Below are 21,745 nucleotides of genomic sequence, written 5' to 3' on the forward strand. Positions count from 1 at the left end.
ATGGCGCCAAGATTTGGTAGATTGAGTAAAAAGTATTCAAGAAAACAGGGCTGTTTAAAGCTGTTGGCATGTACTGTTATAAGGATATATGCATGTGAGCAAGCAGGCACACATGTAAACACACACACACACCCACCAACACAGTACATACACACATACATACACCCACACATACACACACACAAACAAACACAAGCAATGCATACAGCCCAAGTGTTTTAAAGAAAAGACCAGTCAATTTTCAGAACAGCACTTTGTTAAATTACACCTCGGCATTCACACACAATAGAGCCTGGTGAAATCAGGCCATTTCAACCATTTGCATAGGAAAATCACAGAGTGGGCAAAAAAAGAGAAGGCATAAAAAAGAGCAAAAATAGCACATTGTGAACAAATGTAATCGAAACCAGAGTCAGAGTTTTTTTACTCTTTTGCCCCTTTACAGCTCAAAACAGTCATGGGCTTCCCTTCCGGTTGCAGCTTGAGAAATCACTAACTTTAATAAAAACATAACTTTTGTCTGACAGCAGAGCCAGGGAGGGCAGCTCAGGTAGCCCGAATGCGAGCGGGAGCCTGAGTCACGTTGACTGGAGGACCCACACATATCTGCCCAGAACACTCAACAGCTGCTTTTAATTAAACCAGCCCGACTGCAGGGGAGAGAGTAAAAGGCCTTGCTCCCCACAATGGCTAGCTATTTCAAACCAGGGGTTTCTATGCTTTCTGTTTCCGACAGCAGATCAGTTGTTCGAAATGTGTCTTAAAACACAGGGTTTGGTTTGCTGTCGAGGGCCAGCCTTTGCAAAGCATCACGGTACCATGCAAGATGGACATGCGTGAGCACTAAAACTTGCATCCAGTGTGCTCTATAATATTTCACTGATGCTTTCGGATTATTGCTTTGGAAAAACACATAGTAGCCTCGCCAACATTGAGCTAACTCTGATCCAAGAATCTCCTTGAATGAGATAATAATCCTCCAAAGTGAGGCTCATGGTCTGCAGTATATTGTGTTGTTGACCACAAGCTATTTTCTCGAGACGTTCCACACGACTACGTGCTCAAACAACCGCAGCCTTTTCAGCAAAACGTCCCATGGGAGGATGATGTGTACGGGCAATTTGACGAGTGGGGAAGCGTGCGTGTCTAGGAAGTGTTGTAAGGTGCTTCAGAGGCAACAATGCTGCACAGAAACACCTGATAAGAAGGCACCTGTCGAAAGAGGTACCTTAAATGCAGAGTTCAGTTCAGTTGTTCAGTTTTTGAGATATCTATCTCTCTTGAAATGGAATTTGAAACAGATATCCGTGCATTCAAAATAAAGAAATAAAAAATTAAAGTATCATATACTGTATACTCTGTATAACGTGTTCCAGCTCTTTCATTACACGATGTCACAGTAAGTGATAAACTAAATCTAAAGCACTCAATGGAAATTTTCCAAATTATTAGTACATATAAGCACAAATGTTTAGTATTTTTGAAAAATATATGATTGCCACTAACAAGTATGGGTTTGAACAATTACTGGCTGCACGGCATGACTGTGAAATGACTTTCCCACTGCTGGGTTGATGGAGTTTTAGAGGTACATAACACTACACAATTGCCTCTTTACAAAAAAAGGGGTATAAAGAATTTGAAAACAAAGGGATCACAACATTAAAACCAGCTTTAATAAGAGGAACAATCCATTAGATCACTTAAAGTGGGTCACCGCATTAACAAGGTCTGCGAGGAGGAGGCCAATGAGCTGTCAAATGAAGAGCATGAACAGAGTTACGACTAATACCCTGCTTGCATGATTTTCAAAATCGAACAACTTGCATAGAAATTGAGTACCGCGAAAGTCATGCAGGGACATTTTGAAAGCTGAAATATTTCAATTCCAAAATTGAAAACAGCTGCAAAACGACTGCGGCTTGGCTTATTTTTTGAGTTAAGACCTGCACTGCAGTGCAAGTAAGAAAAAGCCCCCGATTTTGCAAGCTTGAAAAGTACTATAATCGCAACAACACAACTAGAGAACCATAAAGAAACAGGTTTAATACATATGTAAAAATCACAATATGGTAAACCTCTTAATAGAGTAAGAGTATGCGTGGCACAAGGAGCTACAGTGGATATCCTGATGGAAAACTAATAAAATAAGAGGGGAGATAACAATAACAACGACACTCGCTCTCTGGTGCCAGTCTATCTTTCCTTGTCTCCTGCCTCTGACACTAAAGCCCTATACTCTAGCCCTCCTTCCTTTGGTCTCAGCTGCCCGCCCTCCCTTTTTTTCCTTCCCTCCCTCCTTTTTCCTCCCTCTATCTCCCATCTAGCTCCTAAATTATTTGTCCGGGCTGTGGGAGATACGCCTTCCTGCCTGGGTTCGCCTGCCTTTACCACAAGCTGGGGAGATGAGGTGTGTGTATGTTTGTGTGTGCGTGTGCACGTGAGAACAGTGCACACACTGCAGACACACATCCTCTCTCCCCTTCTTGTTTGATGTCCCTAGAGGTGGGAGCATCTGGGAAGGAGGCGACCGCACTAGTTGTCACTTTGGAGGTGCTGTTGATGGACGGCCGGCGGGAAGTGAGATGTGCAAAAGAGCAGGAGCGAGCTATTTTTTCTCTTAGGAAAAAAGGCAGAGAGAGAGAGAGAGAGAGAGAGAGAGAGAGAGAGAGAGAGAGAGAGAGAGAGAGAGAGAGAGAGAGAGAGAGAGAGAGAGAGAGAGAGAGAGAGAGAGAGAGAGAGAGAGAGAGAGAGAGAGAGAGAGAGAGAGACGGGTCAATGAGGCAACGAGGCAGAGCCGTGAAGTTTGAGCTCTGAAAACAATGGAAATTTGCCGTGTGGATCTCCGCATGTGGATGTGTTTGAGTGTTTGTTGCTAGAGAGCTCAGTAAGTCACGTGTAAGAACAAATCATACTGTAGCTGGGATCCATTATTACCGTGGAGAATAGGTGCCAAAATCAACCCTCCGCTCTCCCTCTTTCTCTCTCCAACTCCCTCGTTTTACAAGTGAAAGTAGTGGAACATTATTTTCTCTTTTTTTCTTTTTTAAAAGCTGGACAGACTCGGGAATATTTTATGGTCCCTTCACAGTCTGAGCAGTCCAAAGAAAAGTGATGAAGAAATCTCTGTGATGTAGTCATACTCAGGCAAAGATTAGTTTCCCTGCATATACACTTGCTAAGGGGAAAATGTACGGCCCAAATCAGCTATACCTGATCTTTCCCAATTCAACCCCTCCCAATCAACCTGGCTGCGGATGAGTGACTATGAAGCTTGGAAACTTTAGATCACAGCTTCTGATGGAGCTTTCTGATTGCTCTTTAGAGAAACCCCTCCCTCCCTCCCGCTGGTACCAAACGGTAAACGGCTCCCTTTTGATCATGCCTGATTCGGCAGACCAAAGGAGAAAGGCATTCTTAGCTGAGATTAATACTATTTCAGTCGCACATTTGGTCCGAGCATGTGGGCTAAAGACAGAGGAATGACCCCTCCCAAATGAGGCATGACCATCAAAGTCACAGAACAAGAGAAATCTATCTCCGATGTGAAAATAAACCTGATGATGCAAGACTCTGCGGAGCATACACACAGCTCTGGCCACGTCCATTTATTATTCTAACCCAAGCTTCTGCATTGACTTTGCATGAGACAGACAGGGGGTAAGAAGGAGAAAAAAAAAGAAAATAGGTTGCGGACAGTCAACCGCAGAGCTGAAAGAGCTTTCTTTTAATAAACATGTACATTCCCTTTACAAACACATACTGGCAAACCAACATTAAAAATAAAGTGTGCGAATGAGTTTTGTTTTAACCTGTTTACAGGAGTTGCAGGGTGGGGTTACCACATGCAGGACAATTAACTTCAGTTTGCCGCAGAAGAGAACACAATAAGTCCTACAAAGTTAAGTCAATGCGAACCGAAATGTCAATGGTAATTCTGTGTAAAAGTACACAGGGTTGTAATTTCTAGTTTTACTTTCACTAGTTCAAACGATATCTACATTGTACTGACATAGACCGAGGATAGATTATTGAGCCTATTTGGTATGGACCAAAATGTGTCCATACAGCAGCATCAAAAATGTCAGAGTACCAAAACATGTTGGTCTGTTACTCAATCTTGTTTTATTACCCTTTTGACCCAATAGTTCCTGACTTAAACCACTTTTGAACCATTCCATATACTATTACACCACACAATTATTGTTTATGGACAACATTTAACATTTCAGAACTTTGGCTTTTTTGGTTGAATAAACCATTTTAAGAAAAAACATGTTGACGCATTTATTCTCAAACCTGCATGGTTGGTAAAAAAACAACGCTGATCATTGACTTGTGGGACTTCACAGCCTTTGAGGCATGTGGCCAAAACATATTTTCTTTGCTCTTTCATTACTAATATGAATCTCGGCTTAACTTCATAGAACATGGCAGAGCAAATCAATACGACCCGGCACCTAACCTTTCAGTCCAGAGCTTGACAAATGCATAATATGAGCAGTGCCAGTCGTTGCTCTCTGTCGAGAAGAAAGCTTAAAGTGCTGAAATGTGAGACACCAAACAACGGTAACCTTAACATTAATCTGAAGTGGTCAAATGAGCTGGAGAGCAGCCTTAACACTTTTCCAAACACAGTTACACTGTGCCACAAAATAAATGAAAAAGACAAACACCAACAAACAACCACGTCCACATGTAATAAAAGGAGGGCATAAACCACTGGCTTCATTAAGTCTCAGTTAGAATCTGCAGAAAAAAGTATCCCAATGATCTTTTTTGACAGCAGCATAATCTAAATAAAACAAAATATTTTTGACTGTGGCTACCATTTAATGTTTCCCTGCGCTTGAGAAGGAGTGTGGTCAGTGTGTGTGTGTGTGTGTGTGTGTGTGTGTGTGTGCGTGCGTGCGTGCGTGCGTGTGTGTGTGTGTGTTTTTGGCATCATTTGCTTGCACGCATCTATGCATGAGTGAATGTTTATCTGACTTTTATGGCGAATGTCTCGTAAAATGGACAGGCGCTCTGGGACAACCAGCGCTCCTCGGCAACGGTTCACCCACAGGTCCAACCCGGAGCGACCACCTACCATGAGGGCCCAGCAGATGCTCACCTCCTCGATGACCATTGCAAAAGCGCGTGTCCAGACGGATTACTGCATGAATTACAACCTTGGTTACAGCCAAACCGGACAGTTACCACCCTTTCTCAAGCATGTGCAAAAAAAAAAAAAAATGCAATTAGACCATGAATTACAATACACAAGGAGGCAGTTTGTTCTGCATCATTCCTCTTCCAGTTGTTGCAATATGTCCCCTCTGAGGAACATGAAATTGTAATACTAAGCTTGTGTAGGGTTCAAATGTAATCAAAGTGGGGGATTTTTTTCTGTCCAGTTTGATTTGACAAATAACACTGAAAGCTCTGCTAAGGGGGCTATCAGTATCACTGTTTGACCTTCTCTGAAAAGTGCCGTCATTAATATTTTAGTTTGTATTAATACTCTCCAACACACACAACTACACAAACCAGCATCCATATTGTATTGTCCAGACGCACATGACCGTCCCCTCCTGACTAGCTATATATTTTCAGAGTGGTTGTTTTTGGCCCTCTATAATCTGTACAACCCTTATACCACCTCTGACACCCTAATCACATTTGCTGTACAGTTTATGGTGGAGGAGGTTCACCATCACAAAAAAGCCAAACGGGGGAGGAAAGAGAGACGGAAAGAAAAGCAAAGGGACTTTGAAGTCCGTTGCTGACAAGATTTATGAATCCGACTGATCAGAGAGAGAGACACACAAACAGATTCCAAGAGACACAAAACAGCCAGGCTGAGAGACAGGACATGGAAAGATGCATACAGCTTAACCAAGAGCAAGATAAATTAAACAGAGCTCAAGTTCCTCCCTTGCTTCAAACTGCTTAGGACATGATCAGGTGCATTTCCCTTGCTTCTTCCTTCCCATGATTCCTTGCCATGCGGCTAATTCCAGACCACTCCTCCACTCCATTTCCTTCATTCCCACAACTTCCAACAACATCGTCTGACATGTCGAGAACCCCAAACAGCTCTACCTTAAGTGCCTAACTGGTGAGGAGAGGGGAGGAAAACCGGCTGACGGGCATCCACACACAGTCCTAAATCTGCCAAGGCAAGACGCTGGCACAGACAAAGAAATAACAAAAGCCCGCCGATCCACGGCTGGGGCAGCGCAAAACCTTATCTGAAAAAGCAAAACAAAGGAAAGCCTGTTGAACACTGTGGCTGTGTTTACTCTCAAGGGGGAACAATGCCTTTAAGAGGAAGGGGCAAGGACTGATGTGGCACTTTATAACACAGTCGAAAAAAACAGCACTTCATTTTGATTCACACTGAGTAAGAAAACAGTTGTAACATTGTTTGTGCTGCTATTTCAATCCCAAGAGACCACATTGGTAAAATAAGTCACAGTTTAACTTTTGGAAGTTTAAAAAAATTACAGTATATGAATAATAAGCTAAATAAACCTTTGTTGTCAAGGGGTGAATCCATGCACATTTAAAACAGCTGAAACTTTCAAGTAAATATAACTTGCTCATATCCCAATTCATAATACACAGGTGTTTTTTCTTTAAGAGCTGATGGGAAATACCAGCTGTTACATCACTGATTGGTCATGGCCAAAAGTGGAAACAATACTTGAACTTGGAGAGCAGTCTGTCATAAGTGATTCAGGGAAAATGTGTTGTTTACTGTGTGAGTTATGACGGGCAGGGCTTCATTAAACCTGCAAACAAGTACATTGCAGGATGTGATGAGTCAAAACGTGGAATGAAATAAATAAAAAACGTCTTCAAGAACACTTTAGATTTGCCAACAATGGATGAATCTGCCGACAATACATTTTATATCAGCATCTTTGCATCTGCACCAGCTACTAAAAACACAAAGATTTCAGGTTAATGAAATACTTTGCTCAACATTCCAAACTGACATTAAGCTGTTGCTGAATAAAAACAATCCAATATAATAATTGAAATACCTGTAAGTTATCTGACAACCGGGTAAAAGAAAAGCCCATTACACATAACACACAACCCAGACGTGTGGCACATACCCTCTTCCAATGCAAAATCTAATCAACAATCACTGACAAAATAACTTTCTACAATGCCACGAACGACAGGACAAATATACATTTTCAACTCTTTCCTCTGCAGGCCCAGCAGGGTACTGAGTTGTTTAAGATCATTACCGTAGATAAAGCATGTCCAGCTAAATTATCTTTGTTTCCAGTGTTTCCAAAACATCACACATGGTGCATAGCAGAGGAAATAAGATGCCAGCTTTCCCTCATGCATCCAATCAATGGGGAAAATGGGAAATGAAGAATGTGAAAGGGTCACAACCCCCAGGGGTGGAAATGATCCTCTACTTGCTACTGGGTATCTGGTATATAAACATTGCATTGTGAAAACATTATTCTAAGTCTGACGGTTTACACGATTGTACCACACAGTCCTTTGAGATCCCATTGAGGAAATACAAATAGTATGAATATGACCTGTTTTGTTTTGCTGTAAAACATATTAGCCATAAAGACACATGCCCATTGCATTTTAGCGAAAAAACAGCCCATAGTTCCAAATGGTGAAGGTCATTTGAATTCCTCCAAGTTATGAGTTCTCACGCTTTTAAAAATGGAGAGCAACTACTCAGCCAGGTGGTATGGTAAAGTCATCTCTCCAAGGGGTGAGAAAGTTCAAGCTTAGCATGAAACCAATCTGGAGTTTAAGGTTTGGGAATGGAGCACTGAAGCACTCTATTCTCTTATTAGACCGACAGTAGAAACTGCAGGAAAGCAGATCGCCATCTTCGCTGCAGGCAAAGTGAGAACACATTTGATATTCCCATTTGGCCTGAGCAAGCCTTAAAGTTAAATTAGCTAACACGATTTTTCCAAGTAATCCTTGATTGCAATAATATGTGAGTTTGACTCCAAATAACCAATTGCTGTATTGGATGTGGGTCGTATTATTTGCAGTGGTTAAAGAAGCTTCAATAACAACTGTCAAATTCATTCTGCTCATCTTAAAATCTTAAATCATTCCACATCAGGTATTATTTAAATTCAGTAACAAAAAACATTTGTAAGGAGGAGAAGCGTATATGTGTGTCATAAAGCCTGTAATAACATGACATTTCAAAACAAATATTGTCTCAAATTTGTTTTTCATTTGACTAAGGCCTAGCCGCTAGCCACCCAAAACTGGGGTTTAGTGTTCCTGCATTACACTTCAGAGAATTCAACTCCCTCTTTCTATAAAGGAAGGCTGAAAAAGGTGTATCTCATAATGCAAACTCAGTGGATAGCTTAAGTTCCACTCTCTCTGCCCTCAGCCTCTATTCACAGAGTCTTAAGAGGTCACCCAATTTGAATGGTCACTTATTGCATGTGGAGCAATTCCCGGTGGTATAAAGGTACCCCAAGACCACCCCAGTGCCAAAATAACCCCAGGCTCAAGGGCTCAAAGTAATACTGGCAGTGATGATGCATACCTGCACTGAAAGACCTTATGAATCACTCTTTTTTCATTTCTACTTGAGACTCCATAGAAACCACCATTGGCCTTGAACCTGAAACAGCAGCCCTAAATGATTTATGTCTACAGCGGGGAAATTAAAAAGTGGTCCTTTTTGATTTGTGCGCTTCATATCCGCTGATAAGAGTATTTCAGCTCACGAGAGCAGGAGAGGAGCTTGTGCAGAAGACATGCAACACTTTTTCCCAGACAGCTCAAATATTAAAAGGAGGCACATTCAAGATGAATAGTCACAGCTAGTATGTGTTTGGACACAAGAACAATTACCGTGCCAAAGAACAAGGCCTTCTTACTCATGTCCAAGACAATTGTGATTCAATATAATTTAGGACTATGTGTAAAAAAGGAATTTCATTAGTGAGCAGACAAAAGCAATAGGTGGCTCTGTTTTATGTGTGACTTGGACAGCCTCACTCCCCATTTTTCCAGTTGATCTCATTACAGTTCTTCCATCCAAATGTCTATAACAAACGCCAATGAGTGAGTTCATACCCTCTCCCTGCCAAATAGATCAAATAGAGTCACAGGTCAAAATATAAGGTGGCTTTCCAGTACCTGTAGAGAACAGAAAGTCAGCGGTGTACTCACCTCAGCACGCTGTGTTCTTGGCTGGCTGGCATCCGTTTCAATAGCGTACACATCCACCAGGTAGAGGTCGGCTCCTTGTTCTCGGTCCAGCTCTGCAGCTGTCTGTATCACTCCGGTGTGGCGGCCGATGGTGAAAAGGCGTCCGACGGCCTTTCCACCACTGCGAACTGCCACAATGAAATACTCCACTTTGGTCGCTGAGCCACGAGGGCTTGAGGCATCCAGGGAGATGACGTTGGTGCCCGGCGGCTGACCTTCTTTGAGGATAGAGATGTATTTCGGCTGGGAGAACACAGGCCCATCCAGCCCTTGGAGGATGATAGTCATCTCAGTTCTTGAGGTCTTGCGGTCTGTGCCGTGGTCGGTGGCTGATACTGAAAGGGTGTACATGAGTCGGGAGGGTACCAGCTGAGAGGCCAGACGAATATCTCCACTGTACCTGTCCATAATGAAGGTGTTTGAGTCCCCTTCTACAAGCTCGTACTCCACCTCCCCGTTTGACCCCTCATCTGGGTCAAAGGCCACTACCGTTGTCAGGATGGAGCCGATGACTATGTTGGGTTCAGCCACAAGGGCATTCTGGGACACAAATGTAGGAACATTATCATTCAGATCTGTGACCCATATTGTGACATTTTTTAGGGCATAGCGGCGGAATTCAACTGGAACAGCCTGGTCAGTGGCCTTGATAGTTAGCTCAAAGAGATTTGAAAACTCCCTGTCGACTTCCTTGTTGGTGTATATGAGCCCAGTGCTTGAGTCAATGCCAAAGTGGCTTCCCCGAGGAACCTGATGAACAATGGAGTACACCAGTTCCCCATTTATGTCTGCATCTGTGTCATGAGCTGTGATTGTCATGACTGAGGCTGAAATGGGGAGATTTTCAGTGATGGATTTGAAAATATCTCCAGGGGTGAATATAGGAGGGTTATCATTAAAATCTCTGACATGAATGACCACAGGGATGGTTGAAGAGCGAGGTGGGCTGCCATTGTCCTTTGCAGTAATGTTGAGTTTGTATAGTGACTGAGTTTCGAAGTCCATTTTTTTCACCAAAAAGATGCTGCCGGTGTTCGGGCTGATGCTGAATGTGCCGTGGTTATTTGTGGCTGTGATGCTATACGTTATGTCTGCATTCTGCCCAGAATCTGCATCAGTGGCAGTCACAGAGGCCACCAGCTCCCCTATCCTCATGTTCTCAAGGACGTCCACAGAGAGTGAGGATTTAGGGAAGGAGGGGGAATTGTCATTCTCATCCAGGATGCTAATACTAAGCATGCAGGAGGAGGACAAGGGCACAGCTCCAGCATCAACAGCTATGATTTTCAATGAATAGGAGGAAGTAGATTCATAGTCCAGCTTTCCTACTAAAGTAACCTGTCCAGAGCCGCTATCAATAACAAAGTGTCTTTCCTCATTGCCCTCGGGAATGTGATAATGAACCAGTCCATTTTTGTTCTCGTCCACATCGGAGGCAGAGACCCGCAGTAGTTGTGTCATGTTTTGAGCTGACTCAGAAATGGAGGCCTGGTACATGTCTTTAGTGAATTTAGGCGGGTTGTCATTGATGTCTTGAATGTAAACTTGCACTTTGGCCTGGTCTCTGAGGGATTTTGGGAGTCCCTGGTCTGACGAGACAACCATAAAGCTGAACACAGCGGCGCCTCTTTGTCTCATAAGCGACTCACGATCAAACTGCAGCGTGCTGGACAACTCCCCTGTGATGGCGTTCAGCTCAAAGTTGGGCTGCAGAGTCTCAAATGTATATCTGACCTCACTGTTTGGGCCAAAGTCTTTATCCTCTGCAAAAACACACCCCACCAACGACCCCCTCTTCTGCTCTTCTTCAAAGTGAAACACATAATTGGTGCTGTTAAAGAGGGGACGGTTATCATTGACGTCATCTAGAATCACACTAACATTGACTGTGGCACTTAGTGGTTCCACAGCTCGGTCCTTGGCCACGACCACTAAGTTGTATCTGTCCTGTATCTCTCTGTCCAGCTCTGCTTTGATGTACAACTGCCCGTCTGGAAAAATGCCAAACACATCACCTGTGTTGCCACCAGCAATGTCATACATAATCTCCCCATTAAGACCGGAGTCTTTGTCGGTGGCCTCCACTTTGAAGAATCGGCTGTTGACAGGCTCAGACTCCAGTATAATTACCTCATACGAAAGCTGGTCAAAAACTGGTGAGTTGTCATTGACGTCGTAGACACTGACGATGAGGATGAGGCTGGAGGTGTGCTGGGGGACTCCCATGTCTGATGCAATGACCTCAACCTCGTATGAACTTGTGGTGACCTCCAGTGGCCCGGTCAGTGTGATTAGGCCATGCTTCTCATGAATATGAAACAGGCTTTTGGGGTTTTGTTTGAGGCTGTAAACTAACATGCCATTTGTTCCTTCATCAGGATCTGAAGCTTTGGCCTGGAATATGACATGGCCCGTGCTCCAGTTTTCCACTGCACTCACATGCTCCACAGCGTGAATAAAACGAGGTGCATTATCATTTAAGTCCTTTACAGTGATGTTAACAAAGGCCTCTCCTGTGATCTCCCCAGCTCTGGCTACAACTTTCAGCTGATAAAAAGCCTGCTCCTCTCTGTCTATTTGGCTAGATGATGTGATCTGACCAGCGCTGTTTACTGAAAAGAGCCCCCTGTGGTCGCCAGAGGTGATTAGATATGAAATGTTTGTGTTCAAATCTACAGTGGTGGCTGACACTGTTCCTGTTACTGTCCCAATGCCCACATTTTCAAACATGACAAAACTGTACACTTTTTGGCTGAAGACTGGTGGGTTATCCTGTGTGTCTATGACAGTTACAGTCACTATGGCCTGGGTGTGTGAGCGTAGGCCACTACCATCTGCTGCTGACACCTGCAGCTGGTAAGCAGTTTTGTCCTCTCTATCTAGAGGCACCAGTGTGGTTACTTTCCCTGTGTTGCTATTAATGCGGAATTTGGAAGAGTCTCCAGCTGTAATTATATACTTGATTGTGCCATTTCGACCCAAATCGGGGTCTGTGGCTGAAACAGTTGTTACATAAGAACCAGAGGGTTCGTTTTCTTTCACATTAGCAAAATACTGCACAGGGTAGAAGACTGGCCTATTGTCATTGATATCCCTCAGTGTGATGTTAACTTTCCCTACAGAGTGCAAAGGAGGGCTGCCTGTGTCTGCTGCCTGTATGTGGAGTAAGTAGGAGGCCTTATCCTCCCTGTCTAGCTCCACGGCAGTGCTTAATCTCCCTGACACAGCATCCAGGCGAAACAGCTCCTGGACTGTGGCAGGAGTGTCTGCATCAAATGAGAACCGGATAGTTCCATTGGCCCCAAGGTCGTCATCTGAGGCAGACAGCACCACCAACTCAGTACCGGCAGCAGCGTGCTCCACCAGGGAAACATGAAATGTGCTCTGTGTAAATGTGGGCACTTGGTCATTCACATCGGTGATGTTGACTGTAAGTTTAGTGTAAGAAACTTTGGGCTGCAGCCCCTGGTCCTTGGCACTAATGTTGAGCACAATTTCAGATGCTATTTCCCTATCCAACAAAGCGGCACTGGTAACCAGACCACTGTTTTCACTGATGGAGAACCAGCCCAAAGCGTTTCCAGACACCAGGGAGTAGCGCAGATTGGCATTCTGCCCAGAGTCACCATCTGTTGCAGAAACCCCTTTAATGTAACTGCCTTTTGGTATGTCTTCACTGATATCTACTCTATACAGTGTTTCCTGAAATATGGGTGGGTGATCATTGATATCATTGACAAAAATAACCAGACTGGCAAAGGAGGACCTAGCAATAGGCTTGCCATTGTCCGACACAGACACAGTCAGGTTGTATGAGGAAATTCTCTCTCTGTCTAACACACTGGCCACTTTGATCAGACTCAAATTGGGCACAGGAGACGTGTGCACTTCAAAGTGTCTCTGCTCGTTGCCTCCTAAGATTGAAACAGATATGTTACCGTTAGCTGTGGGGGAGTCTGAGTCTGAAACAGTGAGTAAAGCCACAACTGTACCAATCTGTGCATTTTCATCAACAGAGGCAAATTTAGAAGTTGTTGGAAAATACCTAAACTTCACCACTGGGTCATTATCATTCACATCTAAAAGTTTTATTGTGGCTTCTGTTCTGCCTGACAGAGAGGGCACACCGTTGTCTACAGCATGAATAGTCAGGGAGTACTCTTTCTTGCTCTCATAATCCAAACCCTCTTTTATAATTATAGTACCGGCTTTAGGGTCAATTTGGAAAGGTGTTCCTTCATCTAAAAAGTACCTGATTTCAGCATTGGCTCCCTCATCCTGATCTGATGCTGTAATCTGCAGAATACTAGAACCTACTGCTGCATCCTCAAAAACACTGGTCTGATATTGATCTTGGTCAAAAACAGGGGGGTTGTCATTTATGTCTTGAATTGTGACGTTTACTTGCAGGTAGCCAAACTTTTTCGGGTCTCCTCTGTCCTCCACTTCAATCAGGAGCTGGTAGAAGGGAGTCACTTCCCTGTCCAAGCCTCCAGTTGAAACAAGGTGCAAGAATGCCCCCTCTCCACTCGGATTGACTGTAATATCCAAGCGGAATTTCCTCTGCTCGTTGCCTTTCACTATTCTGTACGTGGTGTGATCAACTCCGTTACTTCCAATGTCTGAATCTGTAGCAGTGTCCAGGATCACTTGCCTGCCGCTGCTGGCGTCCTCCTTAAAAGACACGACAATTGACGCGTCTGGAAACACCGGGGAGTTATCATTAATATCCAAAACTACTATCCTGACCTCGGTGGGGTATGTGGGCTGGCTGGACAGCACCACCACGTTGATGACATCACTTTGCAGAACCTCTCTGTCAATCACCGAGGAGGTGTAAATTACTCCAGTGGTGCCGTTAATTGCAAAAAGTTTGTGGTGCTCGCTAAAGCGGTACGTGAAGCTGGGCTTGGTGTCTATCGTCCCCACGTAGGTGCCGATGGGCTGCTCCTCTAGGACCTGAAACTCTTGTCGGACTTGGCTGGATGCTGAGTACCGCGACAGAGTCCATAACATCAGTAAAATCAAATGAAACCGGCCTAAGCCCCTACCTGTGAGCGCCATGGTCAGTTAGCCAGTCCACCTTTCTCAGACAGAGTCCATGCCTATTATGCATCAACTGTACTGAGGTCGGACGAGTCACTAAAGCATTGTAATCCAGCAAATGTGCAGAGAAAAGTCAATGGGAAATCCTACAGCGACTCTTTACACACTTATTCAGTGTCCCAAGAAGTACTCCAGAAGTGTTACTTTATCCTGCGCAGAGCTGCGTTTCAATGGAACAAAACCCTCTGAATGGAGACAATGATTCCTAGTTCCATTTCAACTCCCCAAATAGCATTGTCATAACGGAATCTGTCAATCCCTTGTAGAAACACATACGTCTCTTACAAAACAGAGCAAAAGTTCCTTGGATCCGTGGAGATGTGTGAGGGGAAAAAAGTTTATCCAAAGTAAGAGCGCAAGTGAGCTGTGTTGATTGTGATAGGGCGGCAGAGCCTAAGCACCGTCCCGTGAAATAACGGTGCAGGCGCTCCAGTCATATTGTACTCAGGAGTCCCTGTAAGTTAGGACAAAGCAGGAGTTCGACAAACTCCCTCCCATCACTGATCCTATTGGATAGCGGTGCTCATGTCCGTCCGCCCACCGCCTTTTCCCTGCAGCGCAGCCTGCTGTCTCCGCCCGGGGAAGAGGATGACAATCAAATAAGACAGGTAACGACGCGCTGAGCACCTCTTAATTAATTAAATAACCAGTTAATTTGAGCTGAAACGGAGTAAACACACAGAAACATTCAGATCATATGAAATAAATGCTTTAGGCCAAGATAATATCAATGCACACAATTAAGCAATAGTTGAGGTATCAGGTGGTAAAAGCATACGGCATAAAATGTGAAAAGGTACAAATTATATTTGAGTATCACTAAGTTCAGCACTATAATAGTGATACCCTTAAAACATCATACAAATATGAGTATTAGATACATTTACAACGTATGTAATAGAGCTATTGTACTTACTGTAAAACAAACATTTATTTAAATAAAATTTAATATTTTCGTTAAGCAATTCAAATTATTTGCACAGTAAAATGTCATATAGAAAATACAAAAATACTTCAAAATATCCTTTTAATAACCAAACTCAATACAACATAACCAATCAAAGCAGATGAGTAACTATCAAATATATTCCAGTGTGTTTTATTTTTATTTTTTTTACTTTAAAAAAAAAGGTGTCTTGTACTCAGTGTAGTGTAATTTTCATAATTCATAATAACCAATGACATATTTGCATATAATGGAAGGTACAATAATATTCAAGTGTGGGTAAGTAGCTCCATCTAGTGGCCAAATTACATCAGTTAATACCAGAGTACATTTCAGAAAATCTTTCTTAAAAACAGGAGGCATAGGCTACATTTACATTTTAAACATTAGTTCTGTGTGTCGGTCAAAAAAAAATCACTGAAATTTAAGTATTTTTGAACTTTGAACCATACACATATTTAAACAGGATAGAAGCACAAAGTCATCAGAAACGACTAACCAGTGTGTCACAGTAAGGGTATAATATCTCTAATAGAAGTTAATGCAAATATATACTAATGCAAAGTATTAATTCATCCTGCACCTCTTGAAAGGAAAGAGCACCTAAGCAACAATATATCTGTACATACTTTTGCAACAGAGGCATTGATACATGAACAATATTATAACCTCGGACCCAAAATTACAACTGTAACTGGGGCGTGCATCACATATCATTACCGTCTGCAAATAAAATAATGATATAAACCAACCTTCCTTTGTGTCCAAGGGATGAATTGTTTTCTATTAGAAAACATGCTGCCCTCAAAATAGAAAACATTGCATGTTAACATGACATTATTTGAACATAAGAAATATCAGCAATCTCTATCAAATTTCCCAAATGGACCTTTCAATGGAAAAAAAGCTGAAATGTTTTAAAACTCCCCTAAACATAATTGCTAATTCATCAAACTTATGTGCACAGACAATACATGTTGCATGTATTTTTCTGCTGTTGTGCTAACTTGCAACCTGCTGTTTGAGCTTTACAAAGTGTCTTAAGTGTCATTTAAACTCCTTAAATTAAGTTTCCTGACCTTCACATTTACTTTACCTTAAGTTCCAGAAGAAACTACTCTATTTTAGCAAAGTAAAAACATTTAATATTTTCCATTTCTGTTCGATGAACACAACATTTTGACTTTAATATTTTAGTTTTAATTTGATTTGGTTTCTCCACCAGCATTCACATTTGAGTTTCACTTCTATAAAGTAACATTCTCAGAGATAATCAAAAAGTAGAAATCGGCAAGAACATAATTGTTTTCCAGAAACACAGTTTTGATACATATGTCTATAGGCTGTGGGGTAGCTCCAGGTCAAATCAGTTCATTGAAAAGTCTAATAGCAGTAGGAAGAACTGGTTGGATTTTTTCGTAAATGATCTGGGAAGTGAACTCCTGCACTGCACTTCATCTGTCCTGTGAAATCACATTACGGAGGATAATTATAACCCTCCTGGTTTTGAGGGGCATAAATGTTTATTCAGGTTTGATATTTGACAATTTGTGGCTTCCGTAATCAGTATGTTGGCTGCCTGGACGTTAAGTAGGACATGAGTCAACTAATGTAATTGAATTACAGAGTGAGCTACACTGGTGGTAGCTGCTCAGCCTGCACGGCCTGACACAGCATCAACGTAGATTACTTCCCCACAGGAGACGTTTAGCTAACCTGATTACACAGCCCATTCCAGGAGCTCTCAGGATGCTTTTTAATATACATATCAAGTTGTTGTTGCCACTGATCGGAGTGGCTAATTGTGACATTCTGGACTAAAGGCCTGCAATGTCATTGAAAACACGTGCAAATACAGTAGCCACATGTAAACAAGGGGACTTTGGAAGCTGTCTGTGTATGAGTGTGTACCCTTCCATCATACTGTATTATAGAAATGCTGAGATTGTTTGGATAGACATTGATCTCAGCATGTGTTTGCTATGCATCAAAAACACGTCAAGACTGATCAATGTTATTCCTAAAAAACACAAGTTTCTCTCGTTTCCTTTGTGTGACCATTCTCATATGTGGCCACTTTACGACTGCCGATATGCATCTTGTTTCTGTTGGTGCTAGGGCTTAAGAAATGGGTAATTCCGTTTGGCATTGGACCAGCCTGTCAATCCAACACTCAAACATGATATTAACTATGTCTGTGGTCACAAGAGGAGGATTTCTAATAGTTCTGTTGACACCCTCGTGATTAGTCATTTGGCTCCACAGTCAGTGAATATTTCAAATTTCTTAAAACCTTGGTCCACAAGAAAGTATGTTAAAAATGTGGTGGCCATGCATTGTTTCTAAAGGGTATAATCCAAACTCAATAACCACAACAAGAGTTGTTTTCAAATTCCAATGGATATTTTCTCATTTAAATAAAGTACTCCAGTGTTGTGGAAACCCTGTCAGTCAATTAAACCTATTCGTATCACGATTAACATTGTGAAATGTAAGAAAACCAAAAGGATCAGGAGGGACCACAGATCTGATGTTTATCAGTCAGCCTCTTTTTGGACTATAGTACATGTGAACTGCTGCTGTTTGTGGAGACATTTTGTATACTAGACTTATATTCCTTTGGCAGATGCCTTTCTCAAAAGTGATATGGAAAAATGGTGGTGTTTTTGCTCAACAACACTTCAACACGGATCAAACTATCACTAATAATGCGATACATGGTGGCCTTGTTCTACCACTTGATATGCAGCTGCGCTGCCTACTCCACTCATGTGATTCCGGCTGATCAAAAAGGTTGTATAGAGTTGCGCTTACCATTATATTGTCCTCTAAATCAAGCACAAACTGGGATTTTTTTTTCCATTGATGATTCTGTTAAAATACTTTTCTGAAGCTGCGTAGAAATGCAGCTTGCCAAACAAGTTCATAAGGATGTTAGGATGAGAGTGAAATGAAATTATAGTTGGCTCTGTTGATAAACAAGCGCAAACCAGGCAGACAGATGTCGGATGAAAAAATGCAAAATCCCCCTCAATAAGATTAGTTCAGACCATCAAAGGCAATTTCCTCCATTCTGGAGAAAAAAAATCTCAGTGCAAGTACAGTGCCTACCATCGTGAAATCTATCAGCATATTGTAAAAGTCAAAGCCCGGTCATAAAGATCAAATGAAGGAGTCAATGAGAGGATGAAGGGCTGCGGTAATCCGAGGCAGCCAATAAGCACCGTGTTCTGTCGTCTGTGAAGCGCATGGAAATGGGATCTGACCGAAATGAAATGACGCAACAAAAAAAGGACAATCATATGTGAGCTGGAACTTGGGTTAAGTTAAATATGAGGATGGAAAATTAGATGCCAATCATTGTCTTTTCATTCTTCTGCATTTAGGCTGCTTCAGCTCTCAGGGTCAGTCCTGGCTCATCCGTCAAGGGGACCTGAAGAAATGTTGTTGCAGAGGATGAATTGGTACTTCTCTTTTTTACGAGCCAGTCTTGGTTTCAGTCTGAGGCAACTGGAGTTTTAGTTGAATAGGCTTTTTTAAGAGTAAGCAACAAAAGGGTTATTGTATTCCTCTGGGATAGTGAGAGCCAGCAAAACAACACTGCCCTCTTTTTTGTAATAACGAGTGTGCGTACGGCCCAATCATTAATGTCAACAGTGGATCTATTGCATGTCTGTATTTGTTTTAACATACTTCGAGGTTTTAAATTGTCGTCCTGGTTTTCTGCAGCAGTTTTTCCCAGTGAACCCTTGTTGCTGCGTCCAATGTGTGGGCTTGCTGTTTCCTAGCGTGCCCGGCGTCTCCCGGTTTCCATCTCCCCCCCCCCCCCCCCTTTTCGGCTCACGCTGAGGAAATCTCTGCGCGAGGAAATAAATATCAATCAGTATAGTAACTCCACATTACATGGCCGTTGTGCATAAGATATCGTTTGCACCACAGTTTGCCAAACAAACCAAACATTCATTCACTTCAGGGGGGTTGAGGGGCCAAATACTCCAGCTCCATGTTGAAATGTAGAATTACAGTAGGCCTATACAAGTAGTTTGATGACATGTACAGGAGGTATTTCAGTATTTGCTCACTAGAGTGAGGCAGAAGGGGGAAAAGGGTGGGATGATTACATGTGTGATGGAGCCGAGGGCCATAGCTAAATCATATCGAAGCTACCACTGCTGTTGGATTTAACGTCTAGTATGATAGCATCATTCACTTTAATGATTTGGTGACAGTCAAGGCAGATAAATACATATGGCCAAAGGACCGTAAACACCCCAGTGTATTACTTGTCTGGACTTCCCAGTTTTGTGTGGAAAAAACATGACAGAGCGATGGCAAACCTCACTGTTTTCCATCAAAATAGATTCAGGAAGTATTCCAGGAACTAAACTAGGACCTGCTCTCAGTTCATTCTAACGATGCTCTTTTTTCCTCTCCCTCTTACTTTCCTTTAAACTTATCTTGGAACAAACAATGTTAATTATTGTGTGACTTCCTTGTTTTGTGAATGATGCTACATAAATTGTAGTTTCTCCAGCCTCTGTGTTGGACTAACCAGCTGAGGTTTAAAGTATGGCCCTTCATTCTCAGACAGTTCCCGAGCTATCAAATAGTTCTAGTGGTGTAATATACTAACCACATTTACTCCAGCACTGTACCAGGGCAGCTGTGGCTACTACCTTAGTTTACCACCATCAGTATGACTGTGTGAATGAATGGAACCTGGATCCCTGTTAAGTTGACCAGTTTAAAACGTTGCTATAGTACAAGTTTGTGGCACTTTCTGATAATAACTCAAGTTACTAGTTACTTTAACAATTAAGATGTTTGCACATGAAACATATGAAGTTCATAAAATATTGTAATCTACCAAACAGTATGACCTACACGCAAAGATACTTTTACAATCAGATACTTTTGTACTTTTACTCAAGTGGTTTTGTAAAAGGTGAACGGAGTAATTCTTCTAATAAATTATCTCTATTCTTACTCAAGTATGGTTTTCAGGTACTCTTTACACTTCTGAAAGTAGCCAAAGGCAGAGAATAGTTTTGCCATGTACATCTATTGGAAAACAAAATGTTTTCCCCAATTCTTCAGGTTAAAATGTAGACTCACTTGTTTACTCACTTGTAAACAAGTGAGTCTTCAATTGACCCTTAAAAAAATCCGAGTCAGCAAACCTAATGCTGGTTGGCAGAGGCTCTATCCCCACATGTCTTCAGACGAGTGCGTGGCTTGGGTAGCTGATTTTGGTAAATAGACCTGAGAGACCGGGAAGGGGTGTGTAGGTGAACTATGTTGGCAAGATAAGCAGGGGCCTGACCATGTAGGGCCCTATAGGTTATGGTGAGAATTTTGAATTGGGTGATATGGGTGTGTCTGTTTGATTTAGTTAGTAGCCTAGCAGCATCATTTTGAATGGATTGCAGCCAGTGAAGGACAGGTTTGTTAAGTGAAGAGAACAGTGAATTTACAATAGTCTAAACGGGAGGAAATGAAGGCATGGATGAGCATCTCCATCTCTAAATGAGAGAATGTTGCGTAAAATATTTTAGATTCAGACTAATGTTAAACAGAAACTACCCGTTTCAGCAGATGAATATGAAAACAGCCTTCCAGTGTCAAACACTGCACATACACAATTGTATACAGTAGAATAGTAATATTAGGGATTTGTTAATTGAACAATGATACATACGGGGCCGGTTTCATAGACAGAGCCATTAAGCCAGGAGTAGGCCTTAATGTGGACTAGTTAAACTGGGACGTTTAAGTCACTGTCATGGATATGGCTTAAGTTTGGCTTAGTTTGTCTGAGACTATGAAGTCCTGGAGTAAGGTAAGTAAGCCTGATTGTAAACACCTGCCCATGAGCACATGCTGCTGGTCCAACGGTGATCATAAAAACCCGGAGTGGAGCTGAAACACCATTGCTTGTGAGAAAAAACAATGGCAGAGGCTAAAAAAATCCCATCAATAAACTTTAATGAATTTGAAAAAAATCTCTTAAAAAACTAGTTTGAAACTGCTGGGACTGAGCAAATAAATTGTTGGGCCGCAATTTGCAACAAATTAAATTAATGAAAATGTTACTAAGACACCAACTTCAGGTTATCTTCATTATTATCGGTATTTCACATCTTTCTCATTTATAATTTTGACATTATATTTAATGATATATGCACTGATAGACTCTGTGGAAAAACCCGAATCTCGCCTTAAAGAAGAGCTTGCCACAACCTTTCAACAAAGGACAAAAAAGATGACGTTGCATGAAAGTTAGCCCGTGAATTCCATGAACAGAAAATGCAATATCTGAAGTATGGCATGAAAATGAAAATAAAATTCTACAGGTGGAATTGGACATTATTTAACCTTTATTTTAACAGGCAAAATTGCTTAAGGTCAAATGACCTCTTTTCCGAGCAAGGCCTGGCAGAAAATGGCAGCAGTTAGAATGAATGAAATGTAAGA

At 42.1% G+C, this 21,745-nt stretch overlaps 1 protein-coding gene across 1 annotated transcript in view; it reads right to left on the minus strand.

Moving 5' to 3' along the window:
- Nucleotides 1-14,693, minus strand: part of fat4 (FAT atypical cadherin 4) — a 95,206-nt gene extending 80,513 nt beyond the window's left edge. Inside the window, exon 1 of the mRNA XM_080035423.1 lies at nt 9,181-14,693. Within this exon, the coding sequence (XP_079891549.1) occupies nt 9,181-14,283 (5,103 nt within the window). The 5' untranslated portion in view covers nt 14,284-14,693. The remainder of the gene's footprint in view (nt 1-9,180) is intronic.
- Between the last annotated feature and the right edge of the window lie 7,052 nt (nt 14,694-21,745).

This window comes from Ammodytes marinus (genome assembly GCF_949987685.1).
Source record: "Ammodytes marinus genome assembly, chromosome: 10".
NCBI classification, from domain to species: Eukaryota; Metazoa; Chordata; class Actinopteri; order Uranoscopiformes; family Ammodytidae; genus Ammodytes; species Ammodytes marinus.